This window comes from Podarcis bocagei (assembly GCF_964188305.1).
Source record: "Podarcis bocagei genome assembly, chromosome: 4".
NCBI lineage: Eukaryota > Metazoa > Chordata > Lepidosauria > Squamata > Lacertidae > Podarcis > Podarcis bocagei.
Genome location: NC_138128.1, coordinates 59,786,844 through 59,808,918, shown reverse-complemented (window position 1 = coordinate 59,808,918; position 22,075 = coordinate 59,786,844). Strand labels below are relative to the sequence as shown.

General features: G+C 46.5%; 1 protein-coding gene across 5 annotated transcripts in view; it reads left to right on the top strand.

Moving 5' to 3' along the window:
* ADAM12 (ADAM metallopeptidase domain 12) overlaps positions 1-22,075 on the top strand; it is a 190,042-nt gene that overhangs the window by 34,439 nt on the left and 133,528 nt on the right. For all 5 annotated transcript variants that reach the window (XM_081192860.1, XM_081192862.1, XM_081192861.1 and 2 more), the window contains one exon: positions 12,362-12,435. In XM_081192860.1, coding sequence (XP_081048986.1) covers positions 12,362-12,435 — 74 coding nt within the window. The remainder of the gene's footprint in view (positions 1-12,361; positions 12,436-22,075) is intronic.

The window sequence follows — 22,075 nt, the reverse complement described above, 5'->3', positions numbered from 1 at the left end:
GCACTATCCAACCTTCCTTAAATGTACTTTGAAACCTTTGAAGAATGATGGCTAATTGAATCTCCCCCTTTAATTTTCATTTAAAATGGAAGTTCAATTGGAGGTGGATGGGAATTGGCAAAGGCATTTCTTGCCTGCCTTGGAGAAACATTTGAAAAGCTGCTGTTACCGTAATGTGTGTGTGTGAAAGATGCAGAGCTATATAACAACTTGATAGGCAAGATGTTTATTATGTTTATACTGGGCTTCAGTGGCTATCAGCATGCATAATGCAAAAGTAAAGAAGGTGATGTGGAAATAAAAGATAAATATCTGAACATTTGAGTTTTGGGAGGCCAGCGTTTTTGCTGAAGCAAGGCTCTGAAAAAATGTGGCAATCCCCAGCTGAAATGGGATAACTGAGTGGTAAAAATAACAACTAGCAGCTAGCCTAGCCAAGTGCTTATTCAAACATGTAGCTAAATTATGCAGTATTTCATAATGCATTCAGCTGTGAGTCAAAGTATATCCAGAAAAAGGATTTTAAGGCTTGTAAAATGATATAGGCAGTATTTGGGTGGTGGTTTGTAGGTCAATGTTGTATATTCAGTGTGACATCTTGCTGCAAAAATGAGCTTTGGGGAAGTCCACCCGCCTTCCTATAATGCTAGTTCACTGCCTCAGTTGCAGTTTTTCTTCCCCTTTTTTTGTTAAATACACATTCTTTTCTATAGTAAAAAATGACATCACATAGTTGATCAGATTCAGCTACAGTGTTACAAGGCTGAAGAAAACTGACGAATGGAAGCATGGTTGTAAAGCAGTTGCTACTTGGTTATATGCTGTGGGCAACATTTGACTCTGAATGTATGCTTAGATACCTGTGTCCATCTTTTCGTGTCTGTTGAAAAAATCACTGAAAAAGTGGATTTCACAAGGAGGTTGCAAATTGTGCCCACCCCCACCCACCCCAATTTGGCTCAGCCTTAGTGGTCTTGCATATGCAAAATATCGCATGATGTTGCAGCCATCAAGTGATGAACTAAGCCAATATTCGGCTTCTTATGTTGTTTGAACCTGGTCTCGTGGTTAACAACAGGCTGTAGCCAACAAATTATTGGCCTTAATTAATGGACATTGATTTCAATGGGAATGACTTGACACTGAATATCATCCAATGTGGATTGGAAACTTCTTTCTACAATAAAGTTTACATTTAACCCTGATCTAGGATTTTCCATTTTAAATATGAAAGCTGTAAGAAAGAAATTCTCACTTGTGTTGATGTAATTCAACAGTAATCTCTCTTTTTTTAAAAAAAAGGCAAAAAACTTTTATGCACTATACTATTTTAAACAATAGACAATACACATGAATAAATATTCACAATTTCTGTTCACAAGACTCCATTGTTTTCTTTTGTAGGGTGCTTTTATTTTGTCCATGAAATGCATAGAAGTTGTTCCAATTTCTCAAAAAGTTACATCTTATTAAGTTACTCTTATTAAGCCAACTGAATGTGCCTGTATTTTAATTTACTAATATATTTGTCAAAAATCAACATTTCTAGTAGACGACCATTTACCACACATAAAAATAATTAATGTGCCTTGGAAATACAGCCTTGAAATGTGTTTTTCATTATTCAGTATATATGCTGAGATCAGGGGTGAAATGTCTCCCTTCATTTTTTTTAAACAATACTTCATCTATTTTTCTACTTAGTCAATTTATCTTTAAAAGATCATGAAAGACAATGGAAATTTAAAAGAAAAGAAAGTTAGCTGCTGGCTCTTTACTTTGGCCTAAATTCCATTACCTCACGCAAAAGTCTAACAGTTAGCAAAAAAAATTTTTTAAAAAAATTGTCTTGGTTACATTTTACAGAGAGATATTTAGAGAGCTTGAAATCTGTGCTAAGTGATCTTGGCATGAAACCTGTGTAAGAGAACATAGTAACTGGCTTGGAGTTAAGGGTGAGATTCCAGAAGGAGAGAATAATATTAGGTGAATAAAAGCCAAGTAATCAACTGATGATGTATTAAGCTGTCTGACCTTGAGAGTTCATTCAGGGAGGAAACCTATCTGTTATTACCCCTTCAAGACTTTCGAAATAAATTCAGCTTGGATTAGAATCTGGATAGCTATGATCTCTTCAAATCCTTATTATTTCATTCTTATTATTCCGAGGGCACAGTACAAATTGGTTCCAATCAGCTTTTCTGATGCTGAGATTTTAAGAAATCAAATGAATTAATACAGACAGGGCTATAAGAACCCTTTCTAATTAAGAACTGAACTTTGTAAGGAATAACAGCAACTAACTAGAAACTTGGGATTGTGATGAATAGATCAGTTTTTTAAAAAAATATTATTGTTTTTATGCCAGCTTTTCAGTTTATCTTCCCTCACAAAAGGTCTCACGTCACAATCACTGACAAATAACAATATACTAAAATGCCAAGTTATTAAAGAACAGACACATCAAACATTACAATTAGCAGCTCCAGAAAAAAGCTTTAATTAAAGACCACTACGATGCAATTACCCAAATGTGGATTTAAACAAGAAAGTCTTTAATGCTAATGGACCAGAGAAAAGGACATTAGAGGCTGATCTCAAATATCTGACAGATTCATATGGGTGCAGTTAGTCATTCAAATATCCTGGTCCCAAACCATTTAGGACTTTAAAGATTAATGCCAGTACCTTAAATTGAACCTCCACTCAATGTGTGCTCCTGTTGAAAAAGACAAAATCCATGCTAGGGATTGTTAATAAATAGCCTAAGTGACTGAAAATAAAATGGCCATGATCATAAAGGTGTTAGATATAGATCTGTGGTTCATCCATATTTGGAATGCACTGTATAGTTCTTGTTGCTTGTCTCAAAAAAGGAAACAGTACAGCTTTAAAAGGTGCAAGAAAAGGCCACAGTTTTAGGGGTATGAACATGTTCCCTACAAGAAAAGGCTGATTGATGTCTCTGAGCTCACCAGATGGTGTTTCCTGCTTGGCAGGGGGTTGGACTCGATGGCCCTTGTGGTCTCTTCCAACTCTATGATTCTATGATTCTATGATTCTATGCTCTGTCCATTGCTTGGTTTAGTGCCGATCTGTTATGCACAGAAATAAACATCCACGTTGAATTATACTTGTTACAGAATTTAGTTGCATTTTAGTGTCCCACTGATGCAGATGATACAATTAGGTGGGTTTTGTTTGTTTTGTTTATTTATTAAATTTGTGCACAGCCCTTCATCCGAAGATAACAGGGTGGTTCACAGTTAATAGTGGATGCATGCCCATTCTGCCAGGTTGGCAATAATTAGTCAAAAGAAACTGGATTCTTTGTTGCTGCAATAACAAATATGTCCCTAAAGGAGAAGATGTTGCTAAACTCAAGGCTTCAATTGCTTGGACTCTACTCAAGACAATCACATACTGCTCAATTCCCAAACTTCTTTTTTTCCAAAAAATAGCTGAATCGGTTACTGCTTTCCAGCTTCAGACCCTTCTAAATTTGTTTCTGTGTCTCTGCCATTCTTTTCTTGATCAGGGTAAGATACTGAGAATTTGGTCTTATCAACACCTACCTTTTGCCCCTCTCTTTCCAGGTACAGGTCCATGCTTTTAAAGTGTAATGTCCAAGCTTCCCCCAACCCCCCCCCCTTTTTTTGCCCTGTAGCTTTCACCACAAAAACCCGCTTTTTAGTGCTCAATTGGAGCAAACATCAATTTAGGTTTTCCGGGGATTGATGTTTGCTTTGATTGAACTTTAAAGAGTGAGTTTTTGTGGGGAAAGCTCTGTAGAAGAAGGAAAAAGACATGCAGCTTTAAATAGCAGGAAATAGCCTGTAAAGATCGAAGGAACATCTTTTGTGAACTTTTGCCACCTAGAAGTTAATGGGGAAGTTGTACTCTGTTAGTGTCGTACAAGATGTGACATAAATTGCATAAACACCATGAATGTTGCTGTGTTTATAAAAGTGTAACTAGCCACTGCAGCCCACTCACCCTACCCCTCTAAGCAGCAGGTCCATGAAAGGGTGGATAGTGGGACAGGGGGCGGGAATTTAAACCTTCCTAGTCTGATGCTAACTATGTGAGAGAGGGAGAGGCACTTTGCTTCTAACTATGGCTTACTATTATACGCAAATGGAACCTGTGTAATTTGTGGCTAAAATAAGCATAAACAAACATTACCGTATTTTTCGCCCCATAAGACGCACCGGCCCATAAGACGCACCTAGATTTTTTGGGGGGAAATAAAGGGAAAAAATTTTATTTCCCCCCCAGGTGCGCTGCGCTACACCAGGAGCTTGGGGCGTGCTGAGCTCAGCGCGCCCCAAGCTTCTGCGTGCCGGCAAGCAGTCCGCTAGCCCTGGGAGAGCCGCGGGGCTCTCCCAGGGCTAGCGGATCGCTGCGCTACACCAGGAGCTTGGGGCGTGCTGAGCTCAGCGCACCCCAAGCTTCTAGGTGCGCGCAAGCAGTCCCCTAGCCTTGGGAGAGCCGCGGGGCTCTCCCAGGGCTAGCGGATCGCTGCGCTACACCAGGAGCTTGGGGCGTGCTGAGCTCAGCGCGCCCCAAGCTTCTAGGTGCGCGCAAGCAGTCCGCTGCCGCCCCAAGCCTCGCGCACCCGGTGGGACCTCCTGCCGGGTGCGCGAGGCTTGCAGACACTCGCCCGAAGCAGGGGGAGCCCTCCCGAGGGCTCCCCGTGCTTCGGGCGACTGGCTGCCGCCCCAAGCCTCGCGCACCCGGTGGGACCTCCTGCCGGGCGCGCGAGGCTTGCAGGCATTCGCCCCATAAGACGCACCCCGATTTCCCCTTCATTTTTGGAGGGGAAAAAGTGCGTCTTATGGGGCGAAAAATACGGTACTTGAGCTCTCTTGGGAGAGATGTAATATCTTCTCCATGTTCTATGCAGAATATATAAAGTAACATTTGTGCAGAAAATACAGCATTTTAACCAAGTTTAGTGCATGTTTTTGGCAGGGTATATTTAAAACTGAGGTTGTCCCATTTTGCAAAAAGCAAATAGAAATATTTTCTGCAGACCTACTTGGAAATGCTGAATTATTTTTTAAAAATAAGTTTAAACAAAATACATACACAAACAGGTAATAAATCTATACCGATACATTTCTTATCCATATGTCTCTGCTATGTTGATGCTTTCTTTTTTTGAACACCGCTTAGATATATTTTAAATATATTAAGTGGTATAGAAATCAAATATTTAATATGAATATATATTTACAAAGTCAATAAATGTGCATACTCACTCAGGGGAAGGTGGCCTTACCCCTTCTGTTGTATTGTTGTAGTCAATCAAGTACCATCAGGTTATTTTGAAAGCCTTTCATTTACTTTAACCCCTTAATATTTTCATTATAGTCATAAGTTTTTCTGGAGGTGCTACTTGCCAGACCTTTTGATACCAAGATATAGTAATACAGAAGTTCTTACAGTGCCTGGCAGTAATAGCATCTGCTGCAACTAAAAAGTGGCTTATTAGTTCTTAATTTATGATACCAACCCCTTTGCATTTTGTTCCAACAATAATTTCAGCAGTGGGGAATTAGCCACACTTCTAAAACACAGCAGATAACCAGCTTCCTAAGCTGCCCTGCTTGAAATGGCTGGTCACAATGACTTACATGGTGCCTCTAAAACCAGCACATATATTCAAGCTCTTGATCTTCAGAATGACCTCTGTTGTTGCTGAGCTTGTAGAAACAGATCTAATACCTGGAAAGGTAAATATACTTCAAAATAATGTACTGTTATCAAAGATGGCTTGCCCTCTCTATTGAGAGTATGTAATTATATATACAGGTTTTTAAATAGAACCTAATAATAATTGCCTGACAATGAAGATTTCTTAAGGACTCATGAATAACCATACTCTTCATTTTGCATCTTTTTTTTTTTATCGAGAGATTTTTTAACCTGTCGTTAACTGGATTGTCCCACAACATGTTAGAGTAGTATTTAAAATAAAAGATAAGAGCAGGTATGATTATATGAATTAAAACATTTAACCACCAAACAAACAAACAAACAAACAAATAAACAGGAGTGGACTAATATCCAACAGCTGAGGCAAACAAATGTATTTTAACCTGGCTGTCAGAGCTGCTTCAAGATCCTAGCTCACAGATTCTGCGTACTTGTGGGGAATCGCTTGCAGCGTGACTAGCAGCAGCTGTAACTCCTCTTCCCCTCCTTCCTGCTGGGGGACGATGCAGTGTTCAGCACAAAAGGAAGAGCCGAAGGTCAGCTGCCTCTGGTACCAAGCCAGCGTTGGGCTGTGCTTGTCCAGCCAACTCATGCCCAATACAATGGGCGTGTCCGATAGTTGAGTGACGTTGAAGCTGATGATTTCCTTGTGATTCCCAAGGCGCATCACCATTGGTGGCGTCTGCTTCACCATTTGCCCCCCTAGCAGCTCCCTGCCATCCACCGTGACCACCTGCAGGGGCAGCGTGGCCGGCAGCAACTGTATAGCGTGCCGGTCTACAAAGTCTTGCCCTATAAAGTCCGCATTGCTTCCCGAGTCAATGGTGAGCGGCACGTCCATGGTGATTCCATTGGGCAGCTGGAGCGATGCGGTGAGCCTCACTACTGGTTTGGGCGGGAGGGGGTCCATGGGCTGTGAAATCTCCGGGGACTTCTTCACTGACACGTCTGGCTGGGCCCCATTGCCTCTTCCTCCAGCCAGACATCGTCGTTTCCCTGCTGTGGTCCTCCTTGTTGCGTTGCTGCAGTTACCATTGCTGAGGCTGCAGTGTGCTTGTGGAGCCTCCGGGGACACTCTTTCGCCATATGCCCTGGATCCTCGCAGATGTAACACTTCCTGTTCCCTCTAGGAGGCTTCGCTTTCACTGTTGTCGGTGCTAGGGCTCTGGCTGCTGATTGAGCCCTTGCACTTCCAACCTCCATAGGTTCCACTCCTCCTCCTGGCGGAGGCGTGGATTGCGCACGCGCTGCTTCTCTGGGAAGGAAGGAGGAGCCCCTGGCTGGTTCGCGCCCTCCACGCCCTTCGTCCCTGCTCCACGGACGTTCTTCCAGCCGCACCCCCATGGCTAGCGCCCTCTGAACGATCTCCTGCGTGGTCCGGGGTCTCTCCCCCCTCGCAATCTTTAACAGAGCCGTGCAATCCCTCCCAAAACAGGTCTCTTACAGGAGCCGAATCCCTGTCCCATTCCAGAGCACTGACCAAAGCGAAAAAGCGGGCATGATACTGCCTTACGCTGGCCCTCCCTTGTTTCAGTCCATGTATCTGCTGCCGAGCAAGATCCACGTCAATGCTTGATAAGAAACACCCATCCATCGCTTTAATAAAGGCATCCGCATTTTGGAGCGCCGGATCCTTATCCCTCCACAAATTGCGCAGCCATGCTTTAGCTTCCCCATGCAAATGGGACATGATGAACCCCACTTTCTCTTGCTCATCTCTAAAGTCTTTTTTCAGCAGTTCCAGTGCGCACATTACATCTGCTCTAAAGTTGGGGTACTGCTGCAGGTTCCCATCGAAGTGAGAGACCAGACCGCCTGTTCGTCTCGCCAACCCAATTCCCTCCTGTCTGGGTGTCAGTTGCCCGTGCTTCGTAAGCATGTCCAACCTGACCTGGAGATCCCTGCAGGCGGCAGCTGCCTCCTCCTCTCTCTTCCTGGATGCGAGAGCCTCGGCATTCAGTTGTGACACTGCTTTTCTGAGTTCCTCTATCTGCTGCTCAGCCGTCATGTTGTCTGCCGTTCGTGAGCTAGCTAGTAGGCACCTGCTTCTCTCCTCTCCTCGAGGCTGTAGATGCCCACAATTTGGAGACGGAGCTTACTGTCAGAGCTGCTTCAAGATCCTAGCTCACAGAGGATCACGCTAGCCAGCGGTCATTAAGTAAAAGTCTTTATTGAGTTACAGTTTCCATTCCCAAGCTGCTGCGTGCAACTCTACGTCTAATGGCTAGATCGGCGAAGCTCCGTCTGAGTCTCCGCCCCTTGTGCACCAACTTAATATCCTAGCCCTGCTCCACCTTTTCCGCCTGACTGCTCTCCTCTGGGTCCCTCTGCCCCCCGGGGTCTCTTCCTTCCGGGATTCTTCTGACGCCGACCCCCCGGAACTCCCTGTCTCCTTGCGCCGGGCTTTAGGACCTGGCTCCCTTTCCTGGCTGCCTACTGCGTCACTTTCCTGTGCATTTGAACTTGGCGCGCGCGCCCAACCTTCCACTTTCCGTCTGACCGTTTCTTCGCTCCCCGATGGAGGTGTGGCCACTCCTGACTCGTGCCCTCCCCCCTGTTGCGAGCTGCCAGCGCTTGATCTCTGGCGCTCTTCCTCTTCCCTGCTCTCTGGCTGTGACGCTGGTCCCGATTTCCAACTGCTCTCCTCTGAGTCCCCTCTGGCTCTATCTTCCTGGGGTGTCCCCCTAGGCTCCCCCCTTGCCCTGACCACTGGTGCTCCTTTCTGTGAATCTTCTGATTCACTGGAAAGACTCGGAGATCTCGGGTCGTCGTCATCACTCATCTTTTCTTCTGCCTCCTCCCCCTCGCTCTCTGTTTCCTCCCTTGCCCTTGCCTCTGCTCCTGAACCCCTGACACTGGCAATGCCAGTAATGTTGGTGCCAGTTGTACCTCAGAGGGAAGGTAAAAAGGTAAAGGTAAAGGACCCCCAGACAGTGAAGTCCAGTTGAATTCGACTATGGGGTGTGGCACTCACCTCTGCTTTTAGGCCGAGGGAGCTGGCGTTTGCCTGCAGACAGCTTTTCCAGGTCATGTGGCCAGCATGATGAAACCGCTTCTGGCGCATGGAACACCATGACAAGTGGCAGAGCGCATGGAAAATGTTTACCTTTCCACCGCAGCGGTACCTATTTATCTACTCACGCTGGTATGCTTTCGAGCTGCTAGGTTGGCTGGAGCTGGGACAAAGCCACGGGAGCTCACCCCATCACACAGATTTGAACTGCTGACCTTATGATCGGCAAACCCAAGAGGCTCGGTGGTTTAGACCACAGTGCCACATGTGTCCCTCCAGGGAGAAGGATGTTCCCTAATCAGTACGTCACCACTAAGAAGGTCATGTCTTATGTTGCCCCCTATGTACTTTCTCTGGGGAAGTACAGCACACAATGCACTTTCCCTAGAATGGTAGGCATTCCCTCTGGAAGGACAGATCAGAATTTGGGGCTGCTTCTGGATCCATCTTTGTCAGTGCAGACTCAGGTAGCCCTAGTGGCTAGGAATGCCTTTCACTAGCTACAGCTGGTATACCAACTATCGTAATCAGGCTGTTTTTAGATTGGGACAGTCTGGCCATATTGATCTATGCATTGGTAGCCTCCATGCTCGATTATTTATTTAAACAATTCATATATCACTTAGCTACACTAATCCCCAATCAGTTTACAAGTACACAGTACAAAAAGTTAGCATCAGTTAAAAAGCTATAACATGAAACTTCAGTTAAAAGCCTTCTGGAATAAAATTGCAATGTGCTGGTAGAAAATGCTGTGGCTAGACTTTTATTGGGGACAGATTGTCACCAGCATGTAATTCCTAGTGCTCAAAAGATTGCCCTGCCTGCCCATATGCTGTTGGACCAGTTCCAAGACTCTTGTGGTCATTTACAAGGCCCTTAACAACTTGGGGTCAGGATGCCTGATCCCTAATATCCCTGTTCACTCACTGAAGTCTGTGAGGGGAATCATTGTTAGTGTGCATGTTACATACATGGCTTGTCTCCACCAGGAGCCGCACCCAATTTTATGGAGCTGCCAGTTGAGCTCAGCCTGGTCCCTGATGAGCTTCTGGAACTTCCTGGAGACATTTTTAGTCCAGCAAGCTTTTAAACTGAACTCTGATTTTACGGTTGTTGTTTTGTCTTAGACTTAGAGAATGATTTTATAATGTTAATTCATATTGGATTAATCGTTTTGGGTCTCCTGCACACCATTTAGGGAATAGTGTAATTAAGCAGTATATAAATTGTATAAATAAATGAGTGAGCGAGTCTCAGACCTGAAAGGATCCATTAAGCTGTTGCAATTCTGTTTTGTTCTTTCCAAGTTATATAGTATTTATTTCTTCTAAGTCTTGGAACCATTTGCCTAATATTAAAGTGGTAATCAACGTTGCCTCTAAATATTCATGGCTATCAATGATTCCCAAGTGCCTGGTGAATGCCAAGGCTTTGGCCTGAAGCATTTATTTAGTATGGTAGAGGGATCCAGTTATTGCAAAGTTCATTCCAATGGCTTATTTTAATCTAGCTGCTTTCTTGCATGAAAATAATATTTATGAATCTCCACTATTGACATGAAATAGATTACCCCAGATGCTGGTGACCATAGTTGTTGTTTGTTTGTTTGTTTAAGTCTAGGCATACTTAATAGCGTTCCTGAGAAAGTTCTGGTTCTGCCAGGTTGTAGCAATCTTTTCCTGAGAGTTCGTGAGAAGTTTTGCACGTCTTAAGGAGTTCTCCCCAAACTTACCCCCGCTTAAGATTTCATGGGATCCCAGACCAGCCCCTGGCCTAAGAGAACCTGTCTGCCTGTCCCACCCCCCACCCAAGTCCTAGGGAAGGCACTTAAGCAAATATGGAAAAAAAGATCTCCCTGCTCTTAGCACTGATGCTGGGGTGGGGTGGGGGGAGCTGTCATGGAGCCCAGTCCTTGTGGGAGTATCATTAGGCAGTTTCCCTATGGGAAAAGAAAGAGGTCATGGGAAATGCTTAGGTGGCTAAACTCTTTGTGCCCATCCCAGTGTGTGTGATACGATTGCCTCACAAGAAGGAGGAGAGTACAACTAGAACAGCAAAAAATTTCAGCTTCTTACATGTTTCTGTAGGAAAAGCCCTTTGGGTGTCATGTGATACAATTCATACAGGAGTAATGTACCAAAACAAGCAAGGCAAAACAACTTAACAGGAGAGAGACTTGAGCAGGAGATCTTCTGGTAAATACCTTCGCTCCTGTGTCTTTTATACATCATGCCCTTACCAGACCCCCAGTATGAGGTAATCAGGAAATTAAGGCTGTATTTCATCTTGAAATGTGAATTCTATACCATTCCTGATCTAGGGACCCTGTTTACAAACATATGGAGAGGAATTCAACTTGGCACTAAGCAGATTGCTTAATCAGCGCAAACATTTCTGTTTGCCTGATGGAATGATCTGTCTTTTTCTCCCCTCATGTTTAGTTCTGGAGGATCCTCCTGAGCCCTCCCTCTTGCTAATTTGAAGGAGGAAAAGGGGGATCTTGTGCTAGCAGAAGTCCTTGCAGGGGCTTCTACTAGCAGGGCTTGTTAGCTGAATATTGCACAAGGATTTGAACAAGAGCAAGGGTACAGTGGTACCTCGGGTTAAGAACGTAATTCATTCTGGTGGTCCCTTCTTAACCTGAGGTACCACTTTAGCTAATGGGGCCTCCTGCTGTTGCCATGCCGCCGCCGCACGATTTCTGTTCTCATCCTGAAGCAAAGTTCTTAACCTGAGGTACTATTTCTGGATTAGTGGAGTCTGTAACCTGAAGCATCTGTAAGCTGAAGCGTATGTAACCCAAGGTATCACTGTAGTTGTTTATTTCCTTGACATCTGATGGGACACTGTATTTTATATATACACCAATCCCTTATCCATGGTTTTTATAATCCCTCAAAGTTTAAAAATCTACTCCAAGCGAAATCCTTGTGCATAGCTTTCTAAAAGAAGCCTAGTATTTGAAATGCTGAAACACTTATGGACACACATACACCATTGTCTCTAATAATGTTTTAATTATAGCAACAAGTTCTGATTTCCTTAATTATTGCTAATAGTTTAAGGGCACACTGTCAATGAGTGATACTGAGGCCTGTAGCAATATATTGTTCAGGGAAGTTTTTAATATTTAACGCTTTACTGTTTTTAACACTTGATTGGGAGCCGCCCAGAGTGGCTGGGGAAACTCAGCCAGATGGCGGGGTATAAATAAATTGTTGTTGTTGTTGTTGTTGTTGTTGTTGTTGTTGTTGTTATTTTGTTATTATTCTATCAATCTGCAGTTCAAGCACACACCTTAATTTATCTGAGGTACTAAATCAATAAAATAAATGTGTTTGAATATATTTGCAGTTGGCAGCATAAATTAAAAATAGATGTCAAAGAAAATGAAAGATTGTTGAGATACTAGCCAATGTTTTAATACTTTTTTTTTTTTTTGCAAAATCCTACTAATGCTTCCTTGCTGTTCACTTTACCTTAAACCCCATCTTCCTGCTGATCTTGTCACAATCTTCTTGACAATAAGGGTCCCAATCTTGCACATTTTTACCTGTCACAGAGCAGGGGTGCCTACATTTTCTGTTTGGAGTAATAGAATTAGTCTTCAATTTCATTTTTCAGACTCACCCAGCAGTGCTGAAATTTCTTATACAAACTGAAAGTGAGCAACTTGTCATCATCCTGGAGAGAAATGAGTAAGTACTTCTAATTTGTATTCCTTGCAGTCTAGTAGTGTTAGTGAGTCGATTGCAAAGTTAAAATTGATGGGTTACATAATGCATGAGGAACTGTAGCTCAGACTGCTATCTAGCTTTAGAAAATAGCCTCATGGAACCATATTTCTAGGCTTTTTCTTGTTCAAAACAAGATGGTAAGTACATGTATAATTACATATATCTCTTTTTACATTGCTTTAAGCCTGCTTCATCCCCCACCCCTTTGTAACCATTATTCACACGGTTAAAGGCAGTCCAGTTTTCTTGAAACAAACGGTATTTCTTTATTGCTTCCTTTCATTATCACTGCTTAGTTTGATAGACTGTGGCCCAGTGACAGTTCCTGCTCATCTGGGCCTCCAGGGGAGCAGCTTTTGCCATGTGGCATGACTGTGGCATGGTTCAATGACCGCTATTTTCATGTGTGGCCATGAGGGGATGACCAGAGCCTCTACTTCCGGCCATGCTAGCCCACAGGGAAAAGCCCTGGCCCAGGGGGCAAATCTGGTCACAGAGGAAGAGGCTGACCTGCCCCATTCCCTTCCAGTACTTAAGAGGATGGCTGCATGAAGTTCACCCACTTTGGAGGTCAACTGCAAATTCAGCACCCACCCAAGCTGGAGGTGGCCTGGCTGAAGGTGAGGGGGCAGGCTTGTGTGAGGACCTTGCTATGGTTTCTTTGGTCACTGTATTCTTGGCCTGGGGGGATTTTCCCCCCTGCAGACAAATTGGCTGGTCTGCAGGTCACAACTCTGGCAGATAAGGCATTAGGTTGGATCCTTATTTGATTGGGTACTCTGCTAAAGGGGTCCAAGAAGGGTGTTTCTGTCTGGGGGCCCATATGGGGGCCAGAGGGCCATAGCACTTTCCCTAGTAGCGGCCCAAGTGGAGTTGATGCACCTGGTCCATGTCAGGGGCAGCTCCTCAGCTCTGGGTTGACACCACCATAATTATCAACCAGCAGGCAGACTGCTTAATACCAGATTCATACCCAGTGCCTGGCCAAATCCTACTTACATCTGTAATCAGTCTGTAAAACTTGGCCGATTTCAACCCAAATACCAATCTCCTGTGTTTATTTCTACGGTGCCTGGCCCTTGCTGTGCTGTGGGCAAAATGCTCCTGTGATGGCAATCATCAGTTGGTTTGTCACTCTCTTTTTAGTGGATAAAACCACCTAGTAACCCTACCTGACCTTCTAAATGCTGAGGGGAAACTGCCGGAAATATAATAAGCTGTTCAGCTAAAATGTTTCCTACAGCCTCGTTCCTCCCAAGAATAGCAATGTATTGATCTTGATCTTTCAGGTTGCTAATCAGCAAAGAGCATGGCAAAGGACTTGGGTGTGTCTCCTTTGTTTCCACCTAGAGTTGCACACCAACCATTTATTTGTTGAGCACTGGATTAGGCAACAAATCCTGTGTTGTGCAGCATTTATCAGTAAGGCAATATTGGTGTGTGTGTGTGTGTGTGTGTCTCATATCTTAGAATAGCTGTTCAGCTGGTTTCAGTCTTCTCAACCTGATTCTCCTAATACATAATAAGTGTATACATACATATACATAGAATAATAAGAAGTCGGAGGTTGTGTAGATGGTTTCTGTCCGACTAGGTACACAACTGTGGTATGGGCGAGGCAACTGAGCTAAAGCATAGGATGTGTATAACTTTCACATGCAAAACCAAAGAAGAAGAATCCTGATAGATATACTCCCTGGTGGTATCTCCTTTATGTGTTCGGGAGGGATATAGGGAATGTGATTTAAGAGCCTAATTTAGCAAGCCTCAAGATCCCAATCCCAATGCTTATTTTCTTCCAAATATATTTTTGATAATAGGAAATATCCTGTACACATTATAAGAATTACAGATGTATATAAGCTAAAACAAAAGGAGGAAGGATTCAGGGAAGATGTCCTCTCTACTAAGGTTTCATCCTTACCTCATATCTCCCAAAGAGAAGTCACTGCTGTTAGAACTGCTGTGGCACTTAGTCAGTGGACAGTAGGTATAGTGTGTGTGCCTCTGTTTTGTGGCAGACAATATATAAGGGAAGATTTCTGTTAGAGAGTTGTTATAATAAATAACTTACAGAGCTCAAAATCTGGTATAGTTACTGTATGTAGATTTAGTAAATGACTGTACTGGGTCCATTTTGTGTGTTAAATTTGTAAGCTGAACACCTAGCGTATACAAATAAAAATGTGAAGTATGGAGGTGAAAAACCTGTGTTTGTAATGGTGTCCATTTGACTGAAACAACTACTTTTAGCCAGTGCTGGGGGGGGGGTGCTATAAAAAAGAGGTGCCAGTGCTTGCATATTGGTAATGGTGTCATGGGTGCCAACACTAAATGGCTTCCATGGCCAGCAATTAAAGAGGTGATGGTACTTCATACCAATGAATAACATCACAAAAAGCACTGCTTATAGCATTAAAACTCTTTTCCTGAAAACTTTGATTGAATTGTATTTCAGATCACAGTTCAGATACATTATTTCATTCAAATGAGGCCCGATTAGCAAATCTATCACAGAGTTTTGAAAGTAGGCAATGATTTTAGTAGCAAAAGTGTAAAAGGCTAAGGGTGGTATCCAGTGTTGCTGTTCCACTCATGCAGCAGACATCTGCTTGGGCAACAGAACTTTCCCTTCCTCTCCTTTCCCCTAAAGCCTCTCCTCAATATGTTTAAAATATGCTCCAGAGGGTTTGGGATCCTCCAGAGTAGATTTGGGGCAGCACAGGGGGGAGGAGAGGGAGGGGGAGGTTGCACAAGCAGAATTCCTCTCTTGCAACATCAGATACAACTCTTCCTGAAGAATGTAGGTTTTAATCACACATTTTAATTTAGCACCACATTATGATGAGAATAAATAGATGCATTCTAGAGACTTGCAATCTATTAAAAATGTGTTAGAAGCACTTGCAGTGCCAACAGCCTTTCAAAATTGGCACTTCAGTGACCATTTACACAACATTTTCTTTCTCAAACTAAGCATCTCTCTACTTAGCTATACTGTGTACAACAATAATTTATGGGCAAGTATTAAGCAAGCTTCAAGAATTTTGTCCTCATAAATGTTGTATGTATGTGGGTCAAAGTGATAATAGTCATAACATTGTCTAATGTTGTAGTTTTTCTTGGTGTATTTAAGGTGTCCTTGCCAGCAGAATAATGGCACCGTATTTTTCGCCCTATAAGACGCACCTTTTCCCCTCCAAAAATGAAGGGGAAATGTGTGTGCGTCTTATGGGGCGAATGCAGGCTTTTGCTGAAGCCTGGAGAGCGAGGGGGGTCGGTACGCACCGACCCCTCTCGCTCTCCAGGCTTCAGGAAGCTATCCGCTAGCTGTGGGAGACCCAGCTCTCCCAGGGCTAGCGGAGAGCTTGCCTGCACCCAGAAACTTGGGGCGCGCTGAGCTCCGCACGCCCCAAGCTTCGGGATTAGCGCGGCGCTCTGCTAGCCCTGGGAGAGCCGTGCGGCTCTCCCACGGCTGGTGGACTGCTTGCCGGCACCCAGAAGCTTGGGGCGCGCTGAGCTCCGCACGCCCCAAGCTTCGGGATTAGCGCAGCTGTCCGCTAGCCCTGGGAGAGCCGCGCGGCTCTCCCACGGCTAGCGGAGACCTTGCTGGCACCCAGAAGCTTGGGGCGCGCTGAGCTCCGCACGCCCCAAGCTTCGGGATTAGCACAGCAGTCCGCTAGCCCTGGGAGAGCCGCACGGCTCTCCCACGGCTAGCGGACTGCTTGCCGGCACCCAGAAGCTTGGGGCGCGCTGAGTTCAGCACGCCCCAAGCTTCGGGATTAGCGCAGCGGTCCGCTAGCCCTGGGAGAGCCGTGCGGCTCTCCCACGGCTAGCGAACTGCTTGCCGGCACCCAGAAGCTTGGGGCACGCTGAACTCCGCACGCCCCAAGCTTCGGGATTAGCGCAGTGCTCCACTAGCCCTGGGAGAGCCGCGTGGCTCTCCCACGGCTAGCGGAGACCTTGCTGGCACCCAGAAGCTTGGGGCGTGCTGAGCTCCGCACGCCCCAAGCTTCAGGATTAGCGCAGCGGTCCGCTAGCCCTGGGAGAGCCGCGTGGCTCTCCCACGGCTGGCGGACTGCTTGCCGGCACCCATAAGCTTGGGGCGCGCTGAACTCCGCACGCCCCAAGCTTCGGGATTAGCGCAGCTGTCCGCTAGCCCTGGGAGAGCCGTGCGGCTCTCCCACGGCTAGCGGAGACCTTGCTGGCACCCAGAAGCTTGGGGCGCGCTGAGCTCCGCACGCCCCAAGCTTCGGGATTAGCGCAGCAGTCCGCTAGCCCTGGGAGAGCCGCGTGGCTCTCCCACGGCTGGCGGACTGCTTGCCGGCACCCATAAGCTTGGGGCGTGCTGAACTCCGCACGCCCCAAGCTTCGGGATTAGCGCAGCTGTCCGCTAGCCCTGGGAGAGCCGTGCGGCTCTCCCACGGCTAGCGGACTGCTTGCCGGCACCCAGAAGCTTGGGGCGCGCTGAGTTCAGCACGCCCCAAGCTTCGGGATTAGCGCAGCGGTCCGCTAGCCCTGGGAGAGCTGTGCGGCTCTCCCACGGCTAGCGAACTGCTTGCCGGCACCCAGAAGCTTGGGGCACGCTGAACTCCGCACGCCCCAAGCTTCGGGATTAGCGCAGCTGTCCGCTAGCCCTGGGAGAGCCGCGCGGCTCTCCCACGGCTAGCGGAGACCTTGCTGGCACCCAGAAGCTTGGGGCGCGCTGAGCTCCGCACGCCCCAAGCTTCGGGATTAGCGCAGCAGTCCGCTAGCCCTGGGAGAGCCGCACGGCTCTCCCACGGCTAGCGGACTGCTTGCCGGCACCCAGAAGCTTGGGGCGCGCTGAGTTCAGCACGCCCCAAGCTTCGGGATTAGCGCAGCGGTCCGCTAGCCCTGGGAGAGCCGTGCGGCTCTCCCACGGCTAGCGAACTGCTTGCCGGCACCCAGAAGCTTGGGGCACGCTGAACTCCGCACGCCCCAAGCTTCGGGATTAGCGCAGTGCTCCACTAGCCCTGGGAGAGCCGCGCGGCTCTCCCACGGCTAGCGGAGACCTTGCTGGCACCCAGAAGCTTGGGGCGTGCTGAGCTCCGCACGCCCCAAGCTTCAGGATTAGCGCAGCGGTCCGCTAGCCCTGGGAGAGCCGCGTGGCTCTCCCACGGCTGGCGGACTGCTTGCCGGCACCCATAAGCTTGGGGCGCGCTGAACTCCGCACGCTCCAAGCTTCGGGATTAGCGCAGCTGTCCGCTAGCCCTGGGAGAGCCGTGCGGCTCTCCCACGGCTAGCGGAGACCTTGCTGGCACCCAGAAGCTTGGGGCGCGCTGAGCTCCGCACGCCCCAAGCTTCGGGATTAGCGCAGCAGTCCGCTAGCCCTGGGAGAGCCGCACGGCTCTCCCACGGCTAGCGGAGACCTTGCTGGCACCCAGAAGCTTGGGGCGCGCTGAGCTCCGCACGCCCCAAGCTTCAGGATTAGCGCAGCGATCCGCTAGCCCTGGGAGAGCCGCGCGGCTCTCCCACGGCTGGCGGACTGCTTGCCGGCACCCAGAAGCTTGGGGCGCGCTGAACTCCGCACGCCCCAAGCTTCGGGATTAGCGCAGTGCTCCGCTAGCCCTGGGAGAGCCGCGCGGTTCTCCCACGGCTAGCGGAGACCTTGCCGGCACCCAGAAGCTTGGGGCGCGCTGAGCTCTGCACGCCCCAAACATCGGGATTAGCGCAGTGGTCTGCTAGCCCTGGGAGAGCCGCGCGGCTCTCCCAGGGCTAGCGGACTGCTTGCCGGCACCCAGAAGCTTGGGGCGCGCTGAGTTCAGCACGCCCCAAGCTTCGGGATTAGCGCAGCGGTCCGCTAGCCCTGGGAGAGCCGTACGGCTCTCCCACGGCTAGCGAACTGCTTGCCGGCACCCAGAAGCTTGGGGCGCGCTGAGCTCCGCACGCCCCAAGCTTCGGGATTAGCGCAGTGCTCCGCTAGCCCTGGGAGAGCCGTGCGGCTCTCCCACGGCTGGCGGACTGCTTGCCGGCACCCAGAAGCTTGGGGCGCGCTGAACTCCGCACGCCCCAAGCTTCGGGATTAGCGCAGTGCTCCGCTAGCCCTGGGAGAGCCGTGCGGCTCTCCCACGGCTAGCGAACTGCTTGCCGGCACCCAGAAGCTTGGGGCGAGCTGAGCTCAGCACGCCCCAAGCTTCGGGATTAGCGCAGCGCACCTGGGGGGAAAATAAATTTCCCCCCCTTTATTTCCCCCCCAAAAAACTAGGTGCGTCCTATGGGCCGGTACGTCTTATGGGGCGAAAAATACGGTATGTGTTTACTTTTCTTGCAAATATATTTTATTTATTCATTTCTTACTGTTTTATCCCACTTTTCATCCAGTTGAACTCAAGTTAGCATGCATGGTTCTCTCCCTGACTTTTTAACCTTACAACCCTGTGGTTGTAAGACTGAGAGAAAAGTGATGGACCCAAGATCATCCCAGTGAGTTTCATGGTTGAAGTCGGAATTTGAACCTATATCTCCTACCAGTCCCAAAACTGATACTCTAGCCACTGTATCACACTGTCTCTCCTTGATACAGGATAATAGACTGTGCATAATATAGGAACTAAAGAGAGAGAAAATACGGTTGCTTTCCATAAGAGGGAAGAATTAGGTTCCTTTACTGGACCAGGTAGGCACCTTGCAGTATCTGATATAATTTTATTCATGTCTTAACTTCTCCTAAAGTTACCATATTCTACCAGCCTATCAAAGTCCTTCAAGATTGTTTCCTAAATATTTCTGGCTTTTGAAAATGCTTCCCTTTTGGAAAAAATGAAAGTAGTATATTTTTATTAGTAGTATATACATATTGTTGCATGCCACCCCAATCTCTGAAGGCTGTGAGATTCCTGGAGAAGAGTTCTAGGCACTTACCCCAGGTTTCATGATTCCTTTTGGAATGAGGCACAGTGGAGACTTTGGAGTCTTTATGATATATGGTTTATTTACACATATATACAACCTGAGCCTTTCGATTCCAAGGAAACCGAACTCTGGGTAGGCACCTGGAAGCGCTGGAATCTCGCACTGCTCAGAGATTAGATGGTATGCAACAATATTATCAGTGGCTCAAAACATAACTAAAAGAATAATAAAAACAAACAGCAGAAATTATATGGTGGGGAAACAGGACCTCCCAGAAGTATATGGCTGTTATAAATTATTTCTATATTGTAGTTTTAAAAGTTTATAAATTATCCCTTCAACCACTGACTGAGCTATTTCACCTGTGAGTCCTAGAACCAGCTGCTGCAGTGTAGTGTTTCAGTGAAAGCTGACAGCTGGAGTTACCCTTTAATTAAAATAAAAGTTGCTTTTTCAAAAATTACACTCCACTGTTATATCAATGCCAACATACTGCAGTGCCGTCAATCACATTCACAGTCACTGTGGTAGTGCTTGTGTCATTATTCCTGTCTGTGTTTTGCTTTAATGCAGTAAGTTCCATTCTCAGAATTCTTTTGCCTACACCCAGGCTGGGGGAGCCTGTCCTTTGCCAAGGGCCACATTTCCTTGGGGCAACCTGTCAGAGGCTGCATGCTGGTGGTGTGAGACCAGAGCCAAAAGTGGGCAGGGCTGCTCCCTTCTCTCTTTATCTCCATCCAGCAGGGTTGTACAAATAATTTTCTTCCACTGGAGCAAAACGGGGCCATGCTGTGCCGTCTGCCCAGTCACACAGTGGGGAGTCCAGCCAGCCGACGCAACCCTGCTTTGAAGGGCACACTCGTGGCGCCCTGCAAGCCCAGTGCTGCTTTGTGACACCCACAGAAATGGTGCTGGGCTCACAGGGTGTCGTGAGCTGTTGCGTCTTTCTCAAGGTGAAGTCTCCAGAGGGGTGCCATTGAGGCTCCTAGCCTGTGTGTGTGCATGCACAAATGCATGTTGGAGGAGGGTGCCAAACAGGATCTTTGACCAGGGTGAAAATGAGCCTAGTTATGCCTCTGCTCCATAACACCTTATGTCACAGTAAGGGTTTATCCACAATTACCTTCCCTCTGTTCTTTCCAGGCAAGGCCTATGATTTAAGGCTCCATGTCCAAACACCTCCAACCCATCCTTTTTTTTTTTTTTTTTTTGCTCTGCAGCTTTCCCCATGAAAACCTGCTCTTTAGAGCTGAATCGGAGCAAACCTCAATCCACAGAAAAAACAAATTGACATTTGCTTTGGACACAGAGCATTAAAGCATGGACCTCTGCCTGGAAAGAGTGGGGCAAAAGGTTGTGTATGGATAAGCCCTAAATGTGTCTTTCAGGTACCACAAAGCTTATAGTTTAGTAAATGGAAAATGTAAACTCCAGTCTCTTTCTGTCTGATGAACTAGAAACCAGCTCAGAGGTTACACTAACATGTTTGTCTGCCTTGTGGGCCATTAGGAAAAACTGTAAACTATTATGTTGCTCCTCTTCAATCCCTATCTGTCATCCCTTCTTATGATGACTGTGTTTGGTCTCCTCTTGTTGTCTCTCCTTTGGTTTAGTTTCTTCTATTTTGGTGTGGGCTCCAGACACTGAGAACCATAATGAATTCGTAACAAAACGCCAATTCATATATGCTTAATCCCATCATTAGGATGAAAGAGAAATTTTGGGGATTAAGATATATATTTTTCCCCAGCCTGCATAATTAGAAGCAGCTCATTTTTGTGACTTTGAAGAACAACTACATGAGCCATTGTCTCATAGAAAGTATCTAAAACAAGCACTGGAGCACAGCATGAAGCTGTACCAGCTAATTAAGTAGAGAAAGCAGTAGAGGAGAAGATATGCTTGCTTATGCAATTAACATATTAAAGAAATTCTCACTTTAAATTACCCCTTCCTATCTATAATTGCAACAGCAGAATGCCAGGTATCCTGATAACTTTATTCTACTATCACTTTGAAGGGAATACAAGAGGGTAATTGGCCAAGTGATGCTTGCTTCCCTTCACCTTCAGCTTATCTGAATGCAGTGCTGAATGCAATATTAACAAGAACCTAGAGCAAATGTAACATACTCATTTATGGATATAAAATGAATGAGGAAAGAAAAACCTCTTCCTCATATAGGTCAGTAACTCATTAACTGTAGTGTTTCTTCCGCCACATGGGAGACAAATTGATCTTGGACAGACATCTTTTAAACAGCATGGTTTGAGCAAGTTGGCAGCCAAATTATGCTGGCATAAGGTTAGTGTCAGGATCCTGTGCACTCCCAGTAGCAAAGGTATGCTAGCCAGGTTCCCTTCTCAGCATCCATGACAATCATTGCCCCCCTCCTTTCCCCCTAAAAGCAGCATTGCATAATGAATGGGGTTTCAGCAGTGTATGTTTGACATGTCAATTTAGGGTACCAAGGTGATGCCCAATTTAAGTAACACAAGGCATGGGAATGCATGTGGTGACCCCTCACATCCATGCAGCATATTACTCTGTAGTCTTATCATCTGACTTGCCTTTTCCATCTCCTGTTCTTTGCTATCTGAAGTGAGCTTGGCTAGAAGCAAAGCATCTGGGGGGTAGACTCTAGCAGCCTTTGCCAACCTGAGGTGACCTCATGTTTTGGACTACAACTCCCATCAGCCTAGTCACAAGAACCCTCCTCGGTGGGGCT